Source organism: Myotis nattereri (genome assembly GCF_964212035.1).
Source record: "Myotis nattereri genome assembly, chromosome: 15".
NCBI lineage: Eukaryota > Metazoa > Chordata > Mammalia > Chiroptera > Vespertilionidae > Myotis > Myotis nattereri.
The window spans coordinates 28,810,351-28,836,087 of NC_138090.1; the positions used below are offsets into that span (position 1 = coordinate 28,810,351).

General features: G+C 52.2%; 1 protein-coding gene across 1 annotated transcript in view; it reads left to right on the top strand.

Moving 5' to 3' along the window:
* The first annotated feature begins 635 nt into the window (after positions 1-635).
* The window catches only part of JPH3 (junctophilin 3), a 92,965-nt gene continuing 67,863 nt past the window's right edge, over positions 636-25,737 (top strand). The window contains exon 1 of the mRNA XM_081107530.1: positions 636-1,386. Within this exon, the coding sequence (XP_080963656.1) occupies positions 1,005-1,386 (382 nt within the window). The 5' untranslated portion in view covers positions 636-1,004. The remainder of the gene's footprint in view (positions 1,387-25,737) is intronic.

Sequence of the window (25,737 nt, forward strand, 5' to 3'; positions counted from 1 at the left end):
TTACCCGCGGCTCCCGGGAGGGGTAGAAAGCGCTCTGGGTGCTGGGCGCCTTCCCATTACGCAGTTCCTGTCCCTTTAAATCCAAGTGCCGGGAAAGGTGGGGGCTGGGGTGCCCTGGCTGGACCCCTCTTTCCAGGCGGACCCAGGCAAGGGGGGAAGCCTAGCGGGCGGGAGCGCCGGGTGGGGGTGAGGGCGGGACGCCCGAGGTCCCCGCCGGCGCCCCTCGCCCTCTGCCACGCCCGGCAGCGCCCCTCTCAGGCCGCGGGCGCACCAGGGACTGGGGGCCGGGGCGGGGGCGCGCGGGCGGGCGGGGTGCGGGGCGGGGGCGCGCGGGCGGGGTGCGGGCGCGCGCCGCGCCGGCCAGAGCGCGCAGGCCGGGCTCCCAGCGCACGCCGCCGCCACTGCCCGACCCGCCGCATTGCTGCTGCCGCCGCCGCCGCCCCGGCCCGGCCCGCGGCCCCCAATATGGTGCAGCCGCCCGCGCCGCCGCCCGTGCCGCCGCCCGCGGGCCCCGCCGCCGCCCTCGGGCGCCCGCAGAGCGGCAGCCGCAGGTGGAAGGCTGCGCCCCGAGCCTGAGCCTCTGTCCCCGCGCCGGCCTGCGCGGCCAGCCCCGCGGGCTCGCCTCAGAGGGGCACTAGGCGCTGAGGTGGAGCCGTTTGCACCAGCGCTGCTGCTCCTGCCCCCTCCTTCCCCTCCCCTCCCCTCCCCTCCCCCTCCCTCCTCCCCTCCGGTCCTGTCTCCAGCGGGAGCGCGAGACGCTGGTCAGGCTCCGCGGCGCAGCTCAAAAATGAATAATCGCCCCCGATTGACTTAAATTCCACCGAAGCCGGCGCCGCGGCCGCCCGCCGCTCGGGATCTGCCTGCTGTGTTTTTGCTTTCTCCATTCTTCCTTGAAAAAAAAAAAATAGCAAAACAAAACCAGCCAGCCAACCAAGAATCCGGTTTGTTGATCGCCTATATTTTTCCCCCCACCGTTTGCGGGATTTGCAAACCGAATTACATGCATGTCCAGTGGGGGTAGGTTTAATTTTGACGATGGAGGGTCCTACTGTGGAGGCTGGGAGGACGGCAAGGCGCACGGCCATGGCGTCTGCACCGGCCCCAAGGGCCAGGGCGAATACACCGGCTCGTGGAGCCACGGCTTCGAGGTGCTGGGCGTCTACACCTGGCCCAGCGGCAACACGTACCAGGGCACTTGGGCGCAGGGCAAGCGCCACGGCATCGGCCTGGAGAGCAAGGGGAAGTGGGTGTACAAGGGCGAGTGGACGCACGGATTTAAGGGGCGCTACGGGGTGCGGGAGTGCACGGGCAACGGGGCCAAGTACGAAGGGACCTGGAGCAACGGGCTGCAGGACGGCTACGGCACCGAGACCTACTCAGATGGAGGTAGGTGCGCCGGTGCGGGCGGGCCGGGGTTGGGCGGAGGAGGGACCTTCTCTTGCCTCTTCTGTTTATCTCTGGGGAAGTTGAGCTTCTCCCTCCAGTGGGGCCATGGGCACCTGGGCATTTCCTGGGGTTCTCTGGAGGCCCAGCTGCCCTGGCTACAGGTTGCCCCACTGCTTGGTGGGGGACAGCACGCCTGTGCCAGCTGAAGATGTTGGGGGCTTTCCAGGAGCAGAGCCAGGCCCTGGAGTTGCGGAGTTGAGCAGAGTGTCTGTGCATCATCCAAGAGCAGGCCAGAAACAAGCGGAAAGGCCAGCTTGGGCCTACGGCCTCCTCTGGGACCCACTGAGGGCGGAGAGGGGCTGGGAGAGGGCCCCCTCCCCTTGCTGACAGAGCTCCCTTGGTGTGGGCCTCCTGGAGTTAGGCCCCGGCTTTGCTTCTTGTTTTCCTGCGGTGCCAGAGGGCCTTCCTCAGACCTGATCAACTCAAGCCAATGGAAACAGAGCGATTGGGAGAGCTATAGGCGGGGGACAGGAACCCCAACCAACACAACAAGGCAATAAACTTCTAGGTGGTTGGACATGGGCTAGCACTGTCGGAGCAGGCTGCTGAAAGGAGGGAGGGAGGGAGGCCCATCTGTTTAGTGAGAGCCCAGGAATCGCACCGTTCAGGGGCTGAATCATTTTCCCCATTAGTTCAGGGAATGCTCTGTGCCTTCATTCTAAGATGCCACCACATTCAGGGCTGAGCTGGTGCAGGAAGCCAGGGAGCTGCCCACCACTGCTGTAAGATGATTTCTGTGCCGGGGGCCTTGCGGCTACACCCTGCCCCAGACACCCCAGTATCCACTCCTTGGTGCATCTGAAAAGCGTGGAGCATTTACTGTTCCTGGAAGCCAGACCCCAAACCAGCCTGCTCTCCAGATGCAGCCCCCGCCCCCCACCCCACCTCCTCCCCAATCTGGGAGCTCATCTTCAGAAGTGGCGAGGTAATTTTTCAGGCTCAGGCAAGAGTGGGGCACAGCAGTGACTGTGCTTCTGGTGGGCATGGAAATCATGAGTGTATGTGTGGTCTTCTCCCTGCCTCTCGCTGCCTCCAAGTCTCATGAAGCAAGTGTTCAACACCTGCTCCCCGGCCACATCCAGGGGTGACAGAGGGCTGGAGAGTAATTATTATTTTGGCTTATGCAACTGAGAGGCAGGGTTCATTATTCCTCAAAGGGGAGGAGGCGTGGGGGGCAGTTAATTATATAATGCTCCTGCCTGTCACAGCCGTGCCCAGCCCTGGTCCCAGGCGGCCTCTTCCGTGCTGTTGTTGTTTTCATTGATCACGTTGGAGAGTTCTCTGACCCTGGGGTGTGGGGGCCCGGCCAGCAGACGGACCTGCTGGGTTCCAGGTCGTGTGTGTGTGTGTGTGTGTGTGTGTGTGTGTGTGTACACACACAGCGAGGCCCTGTAGCAGATGCGGGTGGTCCAGCAGCCTAGCACACCCAGCTGGGCACTTTGGGAGCCCAGGGGCAGTTGTCACCCATGGGCTACCAGGCTGCTCTGCTCTGCAGATCTGTCCCTCCAGAGGTGCTCCCAGATGTGCCTGAGCCAGGAGAGTGGCTTCACGGTCCTAGGCAGGGGGCCTCAGGTGGAGGCATGTGGAGGAGAGGAATTAGGAACTCCCCAGAATATCTGGGGGGGGAGGTCTAGCACCCCAGTGTGCCTACCTTCCCTGGACATCTTTAGTGGCCTGTGGAATTCTGTCCTTCATTCAACACATATCTACTGAGTGCCTACATTGAGCAGGTGCTCTGGACTCTGGGAAAACAGCAGTGAACAAAGCAGACAGAAAAGTTGCCCTCATAGAGCTTCCACTTTAGAAGGAAGGGTGGTAATTAAGTTGTGATTGATGGGGGAAGAGAGGATCTGATTCCGTGGCTGGCCATGAGTTTAGGGTCTGACATGTTGATGTGAGAAACGCTTCTTTTATTGGATTTATGTCCTTGGTCTCTATCCCCCATCCAACCAGCTAAGCAGCGTTCAGCTCCTTGAAGCCCTTCCCCGCTGCATCTTCTTGCTTGAGTGTCACATGATGAAGGGGGTCATGACCATTTTACAGATGAGGGTAGATGGTGGCAGAGTTGAGGGTCTGAACTCTGATCTGTCCTCCTCATACCACCTGTATGCCAACAGAGGCAGCATACCGATGCAGGGCGCCAGGGCCAGCTGCTCCCTTGTGGTTTGTGATGTGGCATGGCAGAAAATGGAATTGACTCTTCTGGTCTGGGATAATCAAGCCCAGAATCTGGGGCCATTTTGCTGGAACATGGCCCCACTTCTCATTAGGAAGGAGGTGACTGTGGAGAATGTGTACCTTTGAGCAATCCATCAAGCAAGCAGAGCCAAGTGGGGCATCTTAATCTGCCAGAACAAAACAGTGGATTTCTGTGCCTTCCCCCGAGGGTCAGCTGGTGGGCTGTGATGGGTCTCCCTTCCGAGAGGGCAGAGCCTTTAATAAATTAATGGCTCAGTCCAACTTTTCCTGTGCACAGAGGATGGGAATATTGGGCAGGCATCAGCAAGCTCCCAAACTTCAGCCCAGCTCCCAGTGCTGACTTGGGAAAACAGTGATGTTCATGAATAATGCACAAACAGCAAATGTATTCTACATTTAGCTGGAATTGGTATGGAATCCATTTCAGCTGGAGACACTTCTGCCAACGCCTCCTCCTTCAGGTTCATCCTCCCCTGAGCGCAAGGCAGGTGTTGCTCATTGAAGTGAGCTGAACGGCTTCCACAGTGTGTTGGGTGACTCCACATAGACTGTGAGGCTGGGGCTGTGGGGTGGCAGGAGCACATGCTGTGGAGTTTACAGCTGTTGTGCTTGAATCCCAGCTGTGCCTTTGCTCTGTGACCTTGGGCAAGTTATTTGACTTCCCTGAGCGTCTGTTTCTTCACATGTTCAAAGGACTGATAATAACACCTGTAAATTAGGTGGGGGTTCATTTAGGTGCTGTTCACAGGTATACTAGTAAGCATTCATTATTATTTATCACCGTTTTATTATTACAGTTCACATGCAATGAGTGCCACGTGTAATGATTATTTTTCAGAACAAATAGGCAGACATGACAATGATGATATTGAAAAGGACAATACATAGCAATAGTTCACACTCACTGTGTGCAGGGAATGAGGCGAGTGTTTGGGTGAATTATAGCACTTAATTTCTGTACCTCTCCAGGACTGTTCCTCCCATTTCCCGCATTGGGAAGTGGAGGCTCAGGGAAGGCAGATGAGCATTGGGCCACACCCAGATTCATGCTCAGGATGGCAATACCACAGCCTGGCTTTTGTGTGGAACACCTCTCTCTAAACTGCCAGGTTCAAACTACCTCCTTGTTCTTCCCTCTTCCTCCACATCCATTCTTCTCTTCTGGGTGCAGCAGCCCAGAGTTGTAAGGCAAGTGCGCTTTCGCAGACACGCCCACCTGGACCCCCACCTCCAGTCCCACCAGGCCCATTGCCTCTTCTCCACTCGCTGGACCCCTACAAAGCTGCACAGGTAAATATTTCCTCCTGGGTGCCGTGTACATAGGGGTCCCTGGGACCAAAAGTTACCCCCTGCAAATAAACCCTCCCACAGCCTGAAAGATATGAGTCATCTCACACACCCGGCCTCTCCCCCTCATACACAGATTCCGTTCACCGGCCCAGATCCCTCCACCCACACAAATCACACACGCCCACAGTCAAAATTCAGATCTCCCGGCGCCTGCGCGCGCAGGCGCACAGCACACCTGTCACCCAGAGACGTTTTCCATCCTGTCCCCCAAAACACGGCCACGTGCACCCGCCCAGCTTTGTTCTCTGGCCAAGTACTCCACCCCCTACGATTCCTGCTCCTGAGAAGCAGCCATCCCAGAGGGAGAGCGCTGGCCTAGAGGAGGGCTCAGACTACAGATGGAGCAGAATGTGTCCTTTCCACTTTAAACATACGTTTATGCAGTTAATGCCCATAGGAAGGGGAAAACCCCTCATCCAAACAAACTAAACAACCTTTGGGCATGTTTTTGGTACTTAGCCATGAATATGTGAAAGTAATTTTTTTGTTGTTGTTAATCCTCACCCGAGGATATTTTTCCATTGATTTTTAGAGAAAGTGGAAAGGAGAGGGAGAGACAGAGAGAAACATCGATGTGAGAGAAACACATTGATTGGTTGCCTCCTGCATGCACCCAGAACAGGGCCAGAAAACCTGCAACCAAGGTACATGCCCCAGACCGGAATCCAACCTGGGACTGATGCTCTATCCACTGAGCCAAACCGGCCAGGGCAAAAGTAATTTTTTTAAAAAACCCAAATGCCCAGGTTAGGTGGAAGTGGGCCACCAGAACTCCTTTCAGAAAGAAAAAGAATCCAGCACTCAGCTATGGGAGATAAAAGCATCTCCTCAGAAATTCTCTTTCAGCCACTTTGGAGAGGGAGAAGGTGAAATGAGAAGGGAAAAGCAAATAACTAGTTCTTTGTTGCCAATAATAGCTGAGAAAGAAGTGTTACTGAAGACTCCCTCACCCAGCACAGCCCTGGAGCGATTTGACGGGCTTTATATTAGGAAGCCGAATGGGCTGGTGAGGAAGTGAGGATCAGCACCCTCCGAAAATAGCCACTCCACCAAAGTCAGCGAGTAGCCTCCGGCTGGTGTTAACAGTTAACGCAGCTAACCTGACGAAAGGGGGCTGTGGGCCCATCTGGCTAGAGAGAGGGAGACCCCAGAAAAACAAAGGGTGATATTGGCTGTAGAGGGAGGGCCAAGAACCTCTGCTGTTTTTCTACAAGACTCCTTTGCTACCTCAGTTTCCCTCGGGCCTCCACTACTCTAAAGATAACTAGCTACCAACTCTGAGCTGGTCATTTTGTATATAAAACTCATTATGTCCTTAAATGACAAGATGTTTAGAGTTGTGAGCACTCGAAAAAGAGTAATGTTTGTTTTCATGTTCGACAGTGGTCCACCCCCTCTTGGATCAGCCACTCCCTCAGTTTGTAGTTTCTGGTTTGTGAGAAGAGAAGCCACATGGTAGATGAAGGTGAACGCTGTGGGGATCTGGCGTTGCCACAAGCTGGCTCCGTGGTTTAGACCAAGGGGCTGGCTCTCTTGTCTCCATTTAGGAGCGAGGAGGCTCTTCAGCACCGTGGAGAGCTCCCCACACACTGCCTGGGCGGCTGGCTTTGCTCTAATTCTCTCCAGGCTCCTCGCCCAGCCAAACCTCCTCTCCTGGCCAGGGACCGCCTGGCTCCGACCCCGCCCGCACACTTGGCTATCAGAAGTCTGCCTGCTCGTGTTCTGTCATGGGGTGGGTTCCTTACTCCAAGAAACACCACCCCTGGGGGTGTTTGCCTATTTTTCACCCCAATCCTGTCAGTCTTTTCTAAAAAAGTTGAGTGCCTTCCTGGTGTTCCCTGCTGCACTGGGAGAGCCTCTCCCAGCTGGTGTAGGCAGGTTTGGGGTGGGTTCTTGAGTGAGACTTGTAGAAGTCACTCTAAAGTCTGAGGTTGACTTCTGCTTCAGGTTGTATGTGCTCAGTTTCCATAGAGCGTGCAGGGCTTATAAGTGTACAACCAAAAGCAGGCAAAGGAGTGATCTTGTCTGTAGCAGCCAGTGAAAGCTCTTTTACCACTGTTCTCATTAAATCGGTATTACTGGAGTAGGCATGTAGACCATCCCTGCCCAATCCAGTGGCCACTGGCCACGTGTGGCTATTTGAATTTAAATTTAAATGCGTTAAAATGAAATAAAATGTATACATTTCAGTGCCTCAGCCACACTGGTCACATTTCAAGTGCTCACTAGCCACATGTGACTAGTGATGGTACATACTGGACAGTGCTGAGGTAGAGCATTCCCGTCATCATGGGAAGTCCTCGTGGACAGTGCTGGTGGAGCGCAAGTAAGCTTCCAGGGATGAAAACAGTGCCAGCATACAGTGGCCACTCAGTAAATGTTTGTGGAATGAATGAACTGGGAAATGCAGTCGTATTTGATAATTTCATTCACCGTCATCGTTTCGTATGTCCATCTCATTGCAAGAACTTAGAACTGGGCATCGACCATTAAAGGGAAAATTTAAAACTCTCCTTAAAGTATCACTACTATAAGCCCTTGATCAACTTTGTTTGTTATTGGCTCTGCCATTGCTCGTAAGTCTTTGCTAGTGTTTCACCTGAATACGATGGATGGTGTTGAGTACAGTGAACGATAGAGTGATAATGTTCTAATGCTGCAAACCAGTCACGACCAGAAGTCATTTTGGAGCACTATTTAACGAGAAGCGTTCATCGCAAAGTGCTAGCAAAGATGAGCAGGGGAGGGGACCCTTGAGTTGAGACGGGAAGGGTGGGCAGGGCAGCTGTTGCTCCTATACTGAAGTTGCTGACTGTGAAGAAGGCTTGTCCTCTCTCAGATGAGTGTTCTCATCTCTGTGGTGGAATCATAACACTTTTCCCCTCTCAACATCTGCTCTCTCCCACCTTCCCAGGAATGTCACAGGTTTTCACTGGGGCCCAGGGAGGGCCCCCTGGTGCTTTTGGAGGTGCCCAAAAATCAAGGGTCTGTTCGTGCTGCTGTAGGAACACAGGAGTTGGGCAGGGTGTTGGCTTGCCACTGTCTGTCACCAGGCCAGCACTCTCCAAACTTGTGTGTCTATCAGGATCGCCTGGAGGGCAGGTTCAACAGATGGCTGACCCCACCCTGAATTTTGGGGCCTGAGGTCTCTTGCCCAGGAATTTACATTTCTTACAAGTTTCAATTGATGCTGAAGGTGCTGGTCCGGGGCCCCACCAAGATGGTCCCCTGAGAGACAGTTACAAATGCAGAATCTCAGGCCCTAAGGCAGATCTCCAGGGTTAGAATCTGAGTGTTTGGGAGATGTCCGGGAGGTTCAAGTGTGGGAAGCACTGCTCTAGCACACGAGCGCCAACCGTGGCTGTGCATGAAGCCATCTGGGTGCTCCGGAAGATGCTGAAGCCTGGGCTGACTGAGGTGGCCTGCATGCAGCCTGGCATTGGGGTTCTTTTGTAAATTGTTCAGGCGGCTCTAGTGTGCAGCTCAGGTGAAGGGCTTCTCTTCCAAAGCATCTTCAGCTGCATATGGGAATCCCTGGGATGCATCTGGGGTTCCCTCCAACCCCACTCAGCCAGGATCTTGTAGGGTGGCACCCAACCTTCGTATGTGATAAGGACAGGCAGGGCCAAGAGTCGCTGCTCTAGACAGAGGTTTTCAAACTCTGGGTCACGTGGCTCATGAAATTAATGTGGTTCATTAAAAAAAACCCCAAAAGAGACTGGGAAGCTTCTAAGCACAACACCTAGAGTACAGTCAGGAAGAGCCCTCCTATGTCTGCCTCTGTGAGCACGTGGTCTTCTCCTCTGTGTCTGTGCCTTCTCGTCTTCCTTTCTTACCAGGACACCTGCCATTGGATTTAGGGCCCAGCCAAACCCTAGATGATCTCACCTCAAGTTCTTTAAATTTTCCTGCATCTGCAAAGACCTTTTCACAAATAAGGGCCCATCCAGGTACCCACCCAGATGTAAATGTTGCTTGGGAGGGGGGCAGGCCACTATTCAGCTCACTGCAGTGGCTGGCAGACTTCGCTTTGACCGTGCTCCAAAGCACATGAGTGAAACCCAGAGTCACCAGGAAGCCGGGAGAGTCCTATGAAAGAAGGATGCAGTTTTTAAATGTCCACTTTGTTCTGAGTGCTGGGCTGTGCACTTTACCATAAATGTTATCTCTTTTATTCCTTAAAGCAGTGCTTTGAGATAAGCCATGTGCTCCCATTAAGAGACGAGTAGAGGCTCACAGCGTTATGTGGCTTGATGAGGTCATTTGTGGACGTTGGGGCTCTACTGGCTCCAGAACTGTCTCTAGCACCCAGTGATGGAGCAATTATTTCAGCCACTTCCTTGCTTTACAGATGGGGAACCTGAGAGGCCCAGAGAGGAGCCCAGGGTCTAAAGTAGAGGAGAGGCTGGGAAAGATGACACCACGGTCTTCTTTTTTTTTTTTTTTTTAAATATATTTTATTGATTTTTTACAGAGAGGAAAGGAGAGAGATAGAGAGCTAGAAACATCGATGAGAGAGAAACATCGATCAGCCGCCTCCCGCACATCTCCCACCGGGGACGTGCCCGCAACCCAGGCACATGCCCTTGACCGGAATCGAACCTGGGACCCTTCAGTCTGCAGGCCGACGCTCTATCCACTGAGCCAAACCGGCCTCGGCAACACCACGGTCTTCTTAAACCTGGCCTTCAGTGGGCCTCTACCCAGCAGTTCATAAACGTGTGTGTTCTTCCAGGCCCTTCTGAGAGTGTGACGAAGCTGTGGGTCCCTTCCCAGGACACACGCATGTCCTTGCACACATGCAATGTTTGTGGACACTTATGGGGTTTACAGACTCCCTGGGACTTATCCATGGACCCCAGGATAAGAACCCTTCCAGTCTCCACAGATGCCTAAATGTGCAGAGATGGGTCTCATTGAGCATAGGGAGTGGGAGATGGGAGGAGGGCGGAGCCAGCAGAACCCTGCAGGCCTGTGGAATCAACGCAAAGGCCAGGAAGGGGCAGCGGGAGATGCTGGAACTCAGCCATATGCGGTCGCCAGTTTGAATCACCTGCCCCGGGCCCCAGGACAGGCTCCCAGAAGAGAGCTCGGGAGTCTATAGCAGGGTCACACGCCTGGGCCATCTGATGCAGGGGGTCCCAAGTACAGGCCTTGAGAAGCACCTGTGCCCCTCCCAGTCAGCCTGTGCCTCAGGGTGAGGACCCCTAGAAAGGATGGGAGGCATTTCTAGGTATAGTGGGTGGCACTTTGACTGTAGGGAGGCCCAGGAGGGCTTTTCAATGGGGCGGGTTTCAGGAACTAAGGGAGGCAGGAGGCCCCGCTCAGGAATACCAGGAGGGGCCTACCTGGTAGGCAGGCATCACACCCTCATCTTACTTGGAGGCTAGTTGTAAAAGCAAAACCAAGGGGCCAGGAGCTGGTTCCCCACTGTCAGCTTAGGGACTGTCCAGCTAACTTTTGTGCATAACCTTTCTGTGGCCCCGCCCCCGGCCATTTGGTTGTTCACTGTTCAGTTCAGAGGCCTAGGCCCTAGCAGCTAGGGCCTAGCTGCTTGTGGGTAGTTTGGGGTGGGGGAGCAATAGTGGAAATGCACTTCGGTGAGGATGGTGTGGGCTAATGGGTGGGTTTGCCAGGTGTAGGGCACCCCTCCTCTGGCCTCTGCAGTGCCTCAGGGCCCTCCATTATTGCACATGCTCCTGTGTACTGTAACTAGTGGCTTCTGTGACTAGAAGCTCCTAGAGGGCAGGGACCCGGTCTGCAGGGCTGCTCACTGGGGCCCTGGTGTGGCCACAGGACCTACAGCGGGGGAGGAGGGGAGCTCTGGAAGTCACAGTTGGACAATGAATGATGCATGACATATCAGTGGAAAGCTGGAGGATGTGTGGGGCGTGGGAGAAAGAGCGTGAGGGAGGGAGAACAGCATGTGCAAAGGCTCAGAGGCCGAACAAGCTTGGGTTGTTCCAAGAACCAAAGGAAGAGGCATGCGGCTGCAGCAGACTGAGGGGAAGATTGGGGGCTCTGAGCTCAGAGATCTTCCCGGCCTCGGGAGGGACTTTGGATTTTGTTCGGATGTCAGAGAAGGGCAGCAACACTGTCTGGTGTTTGTGGTTTTGTAATTAACCCTTTTTGTTCTGAGATGATTGTAGATTTGCATGCATTGTGAGAAATAATACAGAGAGACCCCCTGTATCTTCCACCAAGCTTCCCCTATTGTAGTCACCTCCTTGACAACCACTAATTTACTGTCTCTATGGGTTTTCCTATTCTGGGTATTTTGTACAAATGGAATCACATTACATGTGATTTTTTTCATTTAACATAATATTTTCAAGGTTTATCCACGTCACATGTAGCAGAACGCCATTCCTTTTTTTTTTCTTTTTAAATATATTTTATTGATTTTTTACAGAGAAGAAGGGAGAGAGATAGAGAGTTAGAAACATCGATGAGAGAGAAACATCGATCAGCTTCCTCCTGCACACCTCCCACTGGGGATGTGCCCGCAACCCAGGTACATGCCCTTGACCGGAATCGAACCTGGGACCCTTCAGTCCACAGGCCGACGCTCTATCCACTGAGCCAAACCGGTTTCGGCAGCCATTCCTTTTTAAGACTGAATAATGTTCCATTGTGTGGATGGACCACATTTTATTTACCTATTCATCAGTTGATGGACATTCGGGTTGGTTCCACCTTTGGGCTATTGTGAATAGTGCTGTCATGAATATTCTTGTGCAAGTTTTTGTGTGGATATATGCTTTCCATTCTCTTGGGTAGATAGAGACCTACAAATGGAAGTGCGGGGTCATATGTTTCACCTTTTTGAGGAGCTGTTTTCCAGGGCGGCAGCACCATTTTACATTCCCATCAATGGCGTGTTCGAGGATTCCATATACTCCACATCCTTCCCAACACCTATTATCATGTCTTTTTGATTATGGCCGTCCTGGTGGGTGTGAAGTGTTATCTCACCGTGGTTTCCATTTGCATTTCCCTAATAGCTAATGATGTTAAGCATCTTTTCATCTGCTTATTGGCCATTTGTATGTCTTTGGAGAAATGTTTGTTCAGATCCATGCCCACTTTAAAATTGGGTTATTTGTCTTTTTATTTTTGAGTTGTAAGGATGTATATATGTGTGTGTGTGTGTGTGTGTGTGTGTGTGTGTGTATATATATATATATATATATATATATATATATTTATTTATTTATTTGCAGATCCCACAGTGACTTAGACTCCAGCCCCTACTCCTGACCTCCCTTCCCCCCACACACAGTGCCTGTTTGCATGTGGTCTCCCCTAACGGATGCTGGATTCCCTGAAGTAAACTGTGTGGATGCCTTTCTCTTGCCCATAGAGTTCCTGGCACGATGCCAGGCACACAGTAGGTGCTCAGGAAGTGTCAACGTAATAGAATCTGGACCACTGCCCACTGGCCGGGAGGTCAGGTGACTCTGTCCTCACTGCAGGGGCTTTGGTGGGGGCATTTATGGTCTCCTTTACCAGCTGGGAGAGAATAGCTGTGATGTCTTCAGGGAGGTTGGGACCCACAGGGGTATTTATTGAGCATCAACTGTGTGCCAGGCAATGACCTGGCTCCAGGAAAAGCAGTGAATACATAGCCCCAGGGCTCTGTGGGGGACACAGCTCCTGACTTTTGATGCTGATGGGAAGGAGGGCTGGGCCAGGCTAACAGAGACCGGCTGGCATCTGGGGTGTCTGAGAGAAGCCTCTGGAGGTGACTTTCCCACGGGGACCTGAGTTTGGGGCACCACAGATGCTCCAGGAGAAGCATGAGAAAGTGCCCGGGGGCAGAGGGAGCAGGCCACCTGGGAACCAGCGTGATTTGGGCTGTGCCAGAGCAGAAGGGGCCACACCCTCCTGGGCAGTGGAGGCCGTGGCCTGACCCTTTGGATCTGCACAGAACCAACTCGACTGTTGGGAGAAACAAGACTAGAAGATAAACACTGGGGATGAAGGCCCCAGCCCACAGCCCAGCTGGGTGTCTCCCTCAGTCCAGCATCCCACAGACAGAGTGGGGACTCGAGCTCCCTGCGTGGAGGCTGAGTGGCAGCATTCACGGTGCTGGGCCCAATTTGGAGGAAGTGTGTGTGTGTGTGTGTGTGTGTCCTCAAGAGAGTGTGGTGGAACCATAGCAGAGGTCAGGGTTTTCTCAGGCGGAGGCGGCTGTGGTGACAGTGACCATGAGGTGCGCACAGGCACAGTGTCCTATTAGCTGGAGACCTGAGCCAGAGGAGGAAACGCAGCAATGTGCAAGCCCGGAAGGACGTTAGTAGAGAGACAGTGGGAGCTGGGAGGGGAGAGACACAGAGACAGAGACAGAGGGAGAGAGACAGATGAGAGAGAGACAGATGGGAGGGAGGGAGGAAGGGACAGACAGGAGAGAGGGAGGAGAAAAGAGAGGAAGGGAAGGAGAGGGAAGAAGAGGATGCAGAGACAGGAAGATGGGAGGGTGGTGAAGAGGGGGAGGCCGGGAGGGGAGAGGGAGGATGAATAGCTCCTGCTGCAGGGACAGGGCACCAGTGATTATCCCGCTGCAGCAGGGCGCCCTGTTGCACAGGAGGAGGCATCACCCTCGAGGCCACATAGTCCCCAGTACAGAGCAGGGGCCAGTGGGGGCAGAGCGCCCAGGCCCTTGCAGTGCCCTGCCCTGCCTCGGTTTCCAGTCCTGTGCCTGCCCCTCAGGACAGTGAAGAGCATTAACTAGAAACTGGGTCCCTGGAGTGTGGGGGGGTTCGGGGTAAAGCTCATCAGTATTGCCTTCTGGGCAAGCTGGGCAGGGGATTGGGTGACTCTGAGCTTGTGGGAATCAGAGGCGGTGAGCTGAGCACTGGTGGGTCAGACCCTTAGTGGTCTCTGGCTGACCCTGGGCGCCACGACCACCCAGGGGCTGGGGCCTTTGGAGGGCAGCAGAGCACAGACAGAGGCCCTCCCTCAAGGGCTGTCAGCCTGGGAGACCCAGCCTGCTGCCTGTGCAACCAGCACTGACAGGTGCCTGGAGGAGTGCTCTGTGCCAGCCAGTGTGACTGGGATGGGGTCTGGCCAGGTTCCCTGAGGGACTGGGGGCTGGGACCTGACAGAGGAACTAGGTGGGGTCAGGGATAGGGGGACCCCCGAGAGGGTCAGGGTCTCCAGTCTGTTTACCAGAACCCACCTGTAGAGCCCTCAGAGTTCCCTCTGCTCTGGCAGCAGCATCCTGGGGCATGAAGGCACAGGACTGGCTGTCCCTTCCCCAGGCCAGCGCCAGCTTGGAGTGGCATTCGCGGGGCCACGGAGGCGGGCGTGGACTGTGGGCCCTGTGTGTCCTTGGCCCTCCCCACCCCTGGCTGGCCGCCCTGGTGTCCGGAAGGGTGGGTGTGAGCTTCATCTGAGCTCTCCGGCCCTGCTCTGGCCTCGACAGGCCTGGACGTAACGTTATCTTGGGCTGTTTGCAGTCACTCTCACAGGACGTGCCATTTCTATTGGTGACACCACAGTGGTTTGCTGCCTAGCTACATCGCAGGTAGAGGCTAGTGAAAAAAATAAAGCTTAATTTCTCTCCAGATGGCCCCCCAGTTGTAACCGCCCCAGGCTGGGGGCCCTTGTACCACCCCTACCCTTGGGAGCAAATGCCGTGTGTGACATCGATGCTTCGCCCCTGTGTCCCGTGAGGAGCCCTGAGCCCATCCTTCTCCTCTGCACCGGCCACTGGGGTCCACTGGGAAGATTTCAGGGGTTCTCTGTAGAGGTTTGGGGAACAGCTTGGAAATACACCCCAGCTATGGGGCCCAGAGTCTACTGAGCCAGCTTTCTGAGAAATACCCTGTGAGGGCCCCCCAAGGGACCTGGGCAAGGAGGAGGGTTGTTATTAAACAGAGGCTTTTGGCATTTACAGAAAGTAGAGGGTGGACAGGGCAGCTGTGATGTCTGTTAGGAGGGGCAGAGACCTCTGTACCCCTCTCCGAGGCCAAGGAAGGCTGGGGCTGCTGACTCCGGGGTTGCTTCCCGGCTAGTCTGCTTTAGATGCATGTGGCCTCGAGTGGCCTCTCCGGCACTTTCCTGCCTCTGGTCTGCATGAGTCTGAGGCCTTCTCAGAGAGCCTTCTCCCAGGAGCCCACTGCCCTGCCACCTCTCCCCCTCTTTCTGTTTCCCCCACCAGCCATTTCAATATATGAGCTGGGTGTCCACCAGGCCATTTCCTCCAGGGCTTTGTGCGGGAGTCAGATCCCCACCCCCAGGAGGCACAAATCCTCTCTGAGCCTTGGTGTCTGAAGCTGGAAAAATGAGGGTAGTATCACCATTGTGAGAACTTCCTCATAAAGGTATCTTTCCTCCCAGCCTCCTTGACAATGTTTAATCTTTAAAAGATATGGTGTGCCCATAGTTTAAGATGTCAGTTAGTGCTGAAACCAAAATAGTGCTTAGAACAGTGGTTCTCAACCTTCCTAATGCCGCGATCCTTTAATACAGTTCCTCATGTTGTGGTGACCCCCAATTTCATTGTTACAAATGGAACATAATTAAAGCATAGTGATTAATCACAAAAACAATATGTAATTATATATGTGTTTTCCGATGGTCTTAGGCGACCCCTGGGAAAGGGTCATTCGACCCCCAAAGGGGTTGCGACCCACAGGTTGAGAACCGCTGGCTTAGAACAAAAATCAGCAGGACCCTGGCCCCTCCATCTGCTGCGGCCCTGAACTTACGGCTTCTAACTCTTTCAGCTGCATCTTCAGAGACTTACCTCCAAGTTGCTACATATGTGCTCTTACTGCTTTCTTGGTTCATTCTCACTTTTAGCCATCATCTATTGACTTCCTACTATGGTAGATGAAGATTTTTAGTCTTTTAGAATACTCTTCTTTTTACCTTCCCTAACCATTCCAGTACTTTGTCACAATTTTTGGTTAACCATAGTCAATTTTTTTTCATTATGAAAAGACTAATATAAGTATTTCTTAATATTGAGCCAAGGAATGCACTCTGATTCTATACACGTTTCATGCACAACTTTAATTAGTAATTGCCTCATTTTTGCAGTTGCAGAGTTTTCTTTAAATTACTGGTTATTTCTTTCCAAATGCTCAGGAAAATACAATGCAGCTTGTCACATGAACAAACCCACCAGATTCTCTACAAATAATATATACATGCATGTATACCTACTTTTTATATATTTGTATATTTTCATTTATTGCTTTCTGGAAGTCATATCTCTCTATATAAAAGCCAAGCACCGGAATGACCGGTCACTATGATGCACACTGCAGCTGGCCAACCGGCCTGATGGGGGTGGGGCTGGCCAGCCAACCTCCCATGACCCCTCCCCCCGGCTTTCCCCCCACCTCTACCCCCTTACCCCCCAATCACTCTGATCAGGCAGGCCAGCTGGACCCCACCTGGGCATGAATTTGTGCACCAAGCCTCTAGTATATATATATATATATATATATATATATATATATATATATATATATATGGATATGGATATGTACATATATGTAGCTCTGTAGATCTGTTTGCACTGATCGCTCTTCTTCCTGGAAATGTCCTTCACCTCTCCTGTGTTGGACCTTCCCTGTGTCTTCCTCCTCCTTGGTTTACTCCCTCATTTTCGGTGGAGTGCATCCTATCGTAGCTTTCTGAGAAAGGATGCATGGAAGATACAGTTTTGGTGGCGTGATAACTTGATAGATAAATGGATTGTGTATAGAATTCTAGATTAATCATTACTTTTGTTCAGAATTCGGTGGTGGGGATGGGGCAGTTCCCCACTGACTTCTAGGTTTGGGTGTTGCTGTTGAGAAGCCTCATGCCATTCTGATTCTCGGTCCTTCGCATGCAGTCTGTTTTTTTCTCCGGAAGCATTTGGGATCTTTGCTCACTGGAGTTCTGAAATGTCATAATGCCATGTCTCAGTATGAGTCATTTTCCGTTCTCACACAAGGTGTCTGGGAGCCCCTTCAGCCTGGACACTCACATCCTGCCATTCTGGAGCACTTCCCTGTGTTATTCCTTTGGTGATTTTCCTTCATTGGTCTCTGGAACTCCCAATACAGTCAAACCTCGGTTTCGAACATCTCCCACCTTGAACAGTTTGGTTTTCAACCCTTTCGTGCTGATACCTGTGTGATCAGTCACGTGTCTCTCAGGCAACAAAGGGGAGAATGCGCAAGTATGAGTCAGCTTACCACTAAACCTCATGTTGTTAACATCTTAGGAAATTGTGCTGTGAATAGTGTCATGGTTTTTTTTTTACTTTTATTGCTGCTTATTATTATTGAATTTTCATTTTTACTATACATTTCATGTCCTTTTTGTTTTAAAGTGTTTATAGATTTAATAGTACATTAGACATGTACTGTATACAAGCAAGGCTAACACAGGGAACCATTTGTGGGTCTGGAACAGATGAATTCAATTTACATTGTTTCTAATGGGAAAAAAATGACTGGGTTTTCAAACAGCCTTCCGGAACAAATTAAGTTCAAGAACCGAGGTTCCACTAGACTTGGGGCCTTCTGGGTGACTCTGATCTCACGATTTCTTCCTACTTTGCTCACTTCTTCGTTCCAGTTTATTGAAAGATTTTGTTGAACTTAGCTTCCAGCTCATTGACCGAAATTGTTTAGCCATCATGCTTTCGGTTTCCAGGGGCGCTTCTTCTCCCGTCTTTCCTTTTTTATTGCGTTTGATTCTCATTTTATGGACGCAGTGTTTGATTTGAAAATACAATTTCCGGCTTCTCTGATGTCTTCTTCCACACTTTGCATTTTCCATGATTCCTACAAATTCTTTTCCCATTTATTTGTATGTTTTGGTGTCTGTCTTCTCTGTCGGAGGCTTTTTCCAAATGTCTGATGACCCTTGGCTGTTCATTTACTTATGTAAGGTGCCAAAAAGCTGATTGGAAGTTCTGGGTGTGGAAGCCTTCACTGCTGGCCTGGTTCAGTCTTCAGAGCATCTCTCCTCTCATGCCGGGTGTTAATTCCAGCCGAATTGGCCGGGGAAGCAGGCAGGGTCTCAGTGCAGAATGACTTCCCTCTAATCGTCCTGTGTCTGGCCCATGCCTCACCCCACCCTCCTCTCTGCCTGGTGTCCCCCGGGGCATGCTCTTCTGGTTCTATTTCTCCAGAAACGTTTCTCCTGTGTCCTAGAGGTGGGGAGAAGGCTCTCTTTTAAAATGTATTGCTTATATGTTCTTGGAAACATGACTTTTCATTCTTTTGGTTTGTCCTCCTAACTTTTACTTTGTGCTTATATAGGTACATCGCCTGACTAGAGGCTGAGAGTTCTGTAATAGTTTTCCAGGGTTGTCATCGCAGAAAATCACTCTGGGGTCTTAACTGACATTTCCTGTCTCACAGTTCAGGAGGTGGGAAGGCCAACCCAAGGTGCCGGCAGAGCTGGGTTCTGCCGAGGCCTCTCTCCTTGGCTCGCAGATGGCCGCCCTCTCACTGCCTCTTCACGTGGTTGTCCTCTGTGCACGTGCCCCTGTGTCACTTCCTCTTCTTATAGGGACATCAGTCCTATTGAGGTATGGCCCACCCTAATGGTCTCGGTGTCTCTCTCTCTCTCTCTTTTCCTTTTTTAAAAAAATCCTGTTCCAAGGATATTTTTTCTATTGGTTTTCAGAGAGAGTGGAAGGGAAGGAGGGGGAGAGAGAGATAAAGAGAAAGATCGATGTGAGAGAGACACATTGATTGGTTGCCTCTCGCATGTGCCCCCACCAGAGCCAGGGATTGAACCTGCAACCCAGGTACGTGCCCTTGACAAGGAATCCAACCTGCAACCCCTCCGTGCATGGGCCGGTGATCTAACCAGTTGGCAACACTGGCCAGAGCCCTGATGGTCTCTTTTTAAAATTGTGGTCAATACACATAACATAAAATTTATTATCTTAACTGATTTATTTATTTATTTAGTATTTATTATCTGTTTATTTATTTATGTAAATCCTCACCCGAGGATATTTTTTCGCTTTTTTAAAGCGAGTGGAAAGGGGTAAGGCAGGGGAAGAGAGGGGGAAAGAGAGAGAAACATCCATGTGAAAGAGACACATTGATTGGTTGTCTCCCACACAAGCCCCACTTGAGTTCTGCAGCCACAGCAGCCAGGGCTTAACTGTTTTTAAATACATTCAGAATGTTGTGCAGCCATCACCCACCCATCTCCAGAAAGCTTTTCATCTTGTAAAACTGAAACTCTGTACCCATTAACTAATAATTCCCCATCTCCCTTCCCCCAACCCCTGGCACCATCTTCCTCCTCTCTGTACTACTCTAAGTACCTCATATAAGTGGCATCATACAGTAATTGTCTCTTTGTATCTGGCTTATTTTCCTAGTATAATGTTCTCAAGATTGATTCATTTGTGTTGTAGTGTGTGACAGAATTTCTTTCTTTTTAAGGCTGAGAAATAGTCCATTATATGGATGGACACATTTGTTTTATCCATTTATCCTTCCATGGACACATGGATTGCTTGCAGTTCTTGGCTGTTGTGAGTAATGAGTGTGCAAATATCTCCTTGAGATCCTGCTTTCATTTTGGGGGGATATATGCCCAGAGTGGAATTGCTGGATCATATGGTAATTCTATGTTTAATTTCTTGAGGAACTGCCAGCTTTTCCACAGTGGGTGAACTATTTTATGTTCCCACCAGCGGTATACATGGGTGTCTGCTTCTCCACATCCTCTCCAGCACCTGTTTCTGGCTTTTGCTTGTGATGGCAGCCATTATGGTGGGTGTGAGGTGGTACTCGGTGTGGTTTTGGTTTGCATTTCCCTCGTGATCAGTGATGTTGAGCATCTTTTCATGTGCTCATTGCCTAACAGCCTCATTTTATCTTGATCATCTCTTTAAAGACCATATCTCCAAATGGGGGTGCATCCTATGGTACCAGGGGTTAGGATTCCAACATATGGATTTGGGGGAACATAGTTCATCCCATGACACATTCCACTAGCTATAACTCTTCAGAGCCAGCTAAAACAGATTTTTAAAGTGACACTTTCTGGTGTTGATGATGATGTGGGGAAAATAATCACTCTTACGTGGTCTTTTCCGAGGGCAATGTATCAAAAATCTTTTTAAAAATCTTCCTTTTGACCAAGCAGTTTCATTCTAGGAATTTATCCAAGGATATAACTTAACATTATGTACAAAGACTAGCTATCAAAAATGAGAACTACCTAAGTATTCACAGGACAGGGTTGGCTTGTAAATTGTAGGACTGTGGCACGTTCACATGTTGTACTAGTTGCAACCATTATTAATGACGTAGTAAAGGTGGAGATAGGTCCAGGATACAGTGTAAACTAAGGAAGGTTCCAGAACATTGGACACCACCTGTGCCATGATGCTGCTCCCCTGGCTCTGCTGCCCCTGAGCGGGGTGACCTTGAACTAGTCGCTTCACCTCCTGCTCTTCCTTTTCCACATTCCTAACACCCAGGATGCCCTGATGAGAAGAGTTACGGGGGCTGTGACAGTCAAAGGTCCCCTGGTCATCCCTGGCCATCCTGGTTCATTAGGTCAGAGTTGGGGCCTGGGAATATGTATTTCTCTCCCTCTCTCTTCTTAAAAACATATAAACAGGTGACTTTCATCTTATCGTCAGGGACATTTGGGAAGCAGTAGCTTCCTCACCGGTCATTTCAGAGTCCTGCTGGCCTGGCGATTTGGGGGTGGCCCTGGTGCGGGGAAGTTGCTGTGGTGGTCTTTCCAACTGGACAAAGTTTACTCTGACACTTGTGCTCACAGTGTCCCCAAACCACTTCCCAGTTGAACTGTGAAGCAAAAGAAGGAATGAAGTACTGCTTGGTACATCCTCATCCTGGTCAAACAGCCCCTCTGCCCACCATTGGGACAGATGAGACAGGAAGGTGGGGCAAAGGGCGTTGGTCCAGCTCTGAAAAGGGGGCCTGGAGCTTTGTAAATGCCGTCTGTTACCCTCAGGGGGATGCCCTTCAACATGGGGTTCTCATGGCCAAGTCTCACATGTGCCAAGGGCCTGGTGCTGCAAGGGCCAGAGCCCATTTCATCTGGCCGGGCATCTCCAGGCCGCTCCGGAGGACAGCACATAGTGGGGCTGCATTTTCCATGAGGCTGGTTCTCTGGGCCTGTGGTGAAGGCTCCAGAACTTCAGCTGATGGGTAGGGACTGCAGAGGAGGAAAATAAGAGTGTGTGTGACATGGCGCAGGCCCGAGGCAGATGCAGGTACCTTAGCTACAGCTGACCGTCCACACTACCCAATATGCCGGGGCTGGGGTTGAGGCCGGATCTCAGCTGGCCAGGCTGTGCTCTAGCCCAGGGCTCTGGTTTTCAGATTCGGACCCAGGTGTTTCCTGAACCAAACAACACCAGTGCCCACACAAGCCAGGTGCTGCTGTGCCAGGTGCTGGAGTGGAACTCAGAGTGGGGTCCCCGGAGCACAGGGTCACCTTGCCTGGGAGCGCAATAGGAATGCAGATGCTCGCATGCATCACCCCGTGGGGTCGGAAACTTGGGTTTAACATGCCTGGTGGGGGTGGGAGATGCTGGTGCTTTTCTAGTGTGAGATCCACTGGTGTGGTCTTGCCTCCTCTGCTCTTCCCTGCGGTCTGGATCATTCCAGTTGGCATTTGACAGGCGAGGTTTAGGGAGGTTTGTTTCCTCATTCGAGTCCACTCAGATCTTCTGTCCAGGTCTTGCTGGTGTTCTGGGCGATAGGGGGCTCCCTCCCCACCCTCCTTAATGAAAGAGAGAAAGATAACATGAGAGGAGGCCCCACGAGGGCCGGCCCAGATGCCCCAGGAGCCTTCCTTGGGCGGGATCGGCTCCTGCAGCCGTCTCCTGGCTGAACTGGCCTGTGTTCTCTCTCTTGCTCTTTGCCTCCCTTTCTGTGGAGCCATGAGGATGGCTGCCCAGGGCAGTCCCAGCAGAGCTCATCTGGAGAGTGTTTTGTATAACTAAATCCATTTTCTTATTGACGTCAGTTATGAAATCAGAGATATGTTCCCACGGGGGGCGAAAATGGAAATACAACAAGGCTACAGACTCTGGGCAGGCAGGCCCGGCCGCCCCTCACGCCCAGCGCCTTATGTGTGTGCTGCAGGATTGGACCTACATGTGGCACAGGTGTCAGCTCCATCACGCAGGAGGATAAGCCCAAGTCCCCAGGCTGCGGGCTCCGCTCTCCCAGAGCTCCAGCACCTCTGGGTGGACCGCCCAGCAGCACCGGCTTTCCTCTGGCACCCAGGACCCGGGCTTCCCTCGCAGCCCCGGCTTTGTCCAGAAGGTCGTCTGGAAGGACATCTGGAAGGATGTCTGGTCTAACTAGCATATTACGCTTTTATTATTATTATAGATAATTTTTTTACCATGTTTCATTTCTCTGTTACTAATCATCATATCTTTTTTGAAAAATTGATATGAAATCTACATCATGTAAAACTAACCATTTCAAAGTGGGCAGTTCAGTGGCATCTAACACATTCACAATGCTGTACAAATTCTACCTCTATCTAGCGCCAAACCATTTTTATCTCCCCGAAAGGAAACCCCGTGCTCACTAGCAGTCACTCCCATTCCCCCAGCCCCAGCCCCCGCCAGTCTGCTTCCTGCCTCTGGATTTGCCTGTTCAGGACATGAAGCTATGTCCAGGTCCTTTCTCCTTGCTGGTCACCCTTCTCTGGGCCCAGCGCATGCCCTGTGTGCACATTTTGACCCTCCCTAGTGTTAGCTAATCCACCCAGGGGTCTCCAGAGGAATAAGTCGCTGAGTGGTTGCCCTCCTTTCACTGACATGGGACCTTTGGTTTGTCCTGGTCACCCAGCTCCTCAAGGACATAGTTGGGCCACTTGTGCAGGGCCCGGGTGACATGGCATGGGAGCTCAGGGAGAGTGGGAGGGACCGCCCGCACCCCGGATCGGGGACCCTGCTCCGCCTGCTCTGTCGCTCAGTGTTTGTCTTGGTCTTTTGTTAGATACCCCTGTGTGTTTGTGTCTGCGGGAACAGTAACACAGGCATCCAGCTCACAGGGTTGACAGAGAAGTGCTGTTTGCCCCTTATAGTTTTGATGACGATGATTAGTGATTGTTAACTGTTAATGACCAGCCAGCACTTTATGTCGATTACCTCATGTGGTCTGCACAACCGCCTTCCCCATTGTACAGATGAGGAAGCTGAGGCACAGAGAAGTTAAAGCACTTTCCAAGGCCACAGATCCAAAAAGTGGATTCGGGGTTCACACCCTGCTCCTGACTCCCCCATGAGCCCCTGTGCCTCACGGCCTCCAGCAGGCCATCCATGAGGCTCCTGTGAGCGCCTGCACTTCTTTTTTATTTATTTATTTTTAAATATATTTTATTGATTTTTTACAGAGAGGAAGGAAGGAGAGGGATAGAGAGTTAGAAACATCGATGAGAGAGAAACATCGATCAGCTGCCTCCTGCACACCCCCTACTGGGGATGTGCCCGCAACCAAGGTACATGCCCTTGACCGGAATCGAACCTGGGACCTTTCAGTCCGCAGGCCGACGCTCTATTCACTGAGCAAAACTGGTTAGGACAGCACTTCTTTTTTTTAATTGTGGCAAAATATACACAACATGAAGTCTACCATTTTCACGTGTACAGTGTTGTGCAACCGTCACCACCACCATCTCCAGAACTTTCCCATCTTCCCAAACTGAAATTCTGTCCCCACTAAACACCACCCCCCGACACACACCCCAAGTTCCTGGCACAACCCTTCTACTTCCGTCTATGAATCTGACTCCCCTGGGGCCTCATGTAAATGGGTTCATGGGGTATTTGTCGTTTTGTGACTGGCTTATCTCCCAGCATAATGTCCTCAGGTCCATCCCTGCTGTAGCCTGTGTCAGTTTCCTTCTTTCTAAGGCTGAGTCATCCTCCACTGTATGGACCCACCTTTATTTGTCCATCATGCCTTTGCTGTCTAACTTTCACTCCATCCTTATCTCCAAGTCCAGCCTCCTTTGAGGGGAAGCAGTGGTGTGGGGGCAGGGTGGTTGGTCTCCTTCCTTTGCAGGGGTCCTCGGTTTGTGAGGGGCTGCCATCCTTAGCACCCCAGCCTCGGCAAAACCCAGGAGTCGTCTTGGGAGGTTCCAGTGGGGTGGCCATATTCAGCAAAATAACCTATGGGCTGCTAGTTAAATGTGAATTTCAGATCATCGGCCTGACCTCCCCTAGTATAGACATGCCCCATGCAGTGTCCCCTAGAAAACTGTGTGTTGTTCTTGTGAAATGCAGATTTAACTGGGCGTCCTGTGTTTTATCTGGCAGCCCCATCCCCAGCTCACAAGTAGAAGGGGCAGTAAGGCAGGAATGAGCTTTGCAGGTGAGAGTCCTTGCAATGGCAGCCCGTTGCCAGCTTGAGGGGCTGCAGAAAGGCCACTGTCCAGGCAGCAGACTGGCCTTGTTAAGGGCCACTCCCCACCGGCCATCTCATGCCCAGGCAGGGGAGAAGTCACCGGGTCGCAGAGCCTTCCTTGTAACCCTGACCGAGGCAAGCCTTGGCGTCTCCGCCCAGCACGGGCCATGCTGGGTTGCTGAGTAACACAGTCAGCCGCTGCCTTTGCCTGGCCCTCCACGGCTGTCCTCTGCTGGCAGCCAGTAGGCTGATCCTGGGGTGGTGGTGCAGTGGATGCTGTGGGCATGGAGGCACACTGCCTCCTTGGGGAGAAGGTACACCCTGCCCAGCACAGGCCATGCCACCTGAGGGGGAGGAGGGCAGAGGGTGTCCCGAGTCAGGGCAGCTTCCAGTGTTGATGCAGTGGGCCTACTCCCTACCTTAGCTGCCTCACCCTGTGCCCCAGCCCCACCTTTGGGGATCCAGAAGTCCAACCCCCTCACCTCAGGGCGGGATGAATTCCGTTTAGCCCCCCACACCATCAGGCTGGCTCTCCCCTGCCCTCCCTCCCTCCTGTGCCCCCTCCGCCTACGAATCGCGTGCACAAGGATGTGGTCTCAGGCTCTGCTCCTAGAAAACACCTGGGGCGGGGTCACTTGAAATGGACAGGCTGCTCCTGCTGGAGCAGAGGGCTCTCGGGCTCCTGGGGCCCTGGCCCATTCTGGGCTGTTTGCGCATCCTCCTCCGGGGGCTGGGTTTGTGTCGTGCGAAGAATGAGGTGTCTAGAACGCAAGGCCCATTCCCCCTGGGGAGCTTGTAATCCGGTTGAGCAGGGAAGATGCAGTCAGCAAACGCGGAAGAACCCAGGCCCTCTCCTGAGTGCCCCATGGAGTGCTGGATGCAGGCCCGATGCTGCGGCTGCTCGGTGGGGGGCACCGTGGGCTGGAGTGTCCACCCAGCTGTTGTTGAGAAGGGGTGCACGCTGGGCTGGGTTGGGTGTGATTTGAATGGTCGGGGTGGGGATTTTGAGTAAGGACAGGCTCTGTGGACGAGGTCTCAGAGACAGAGAAGCCCATGGGTGGTCAGGACCAGTTCTGACTTGGGGGTGATGGCCGTGTGGAGTGGTGACAAATCAGTGACGGATCATTTGGGACCACGTGTTCGGATCCCACACTTGGTTTGGATTTTACCTCCAATGCAGGACAGGTACATGAAGGAGGTGGCCTAGGTGGGAGATAGCAGGGAGTAGAGGGGAGTGGGGCAAACTGGATGGGGTGTGCCTATCTAGATGGGGCAGCTGCTGCTGCTCTCAAGCCCATTTTACTGTCTGAAAGTGGAGACCCAGGGTGGCTAGATCTTGTACTTTTTAGGAGAA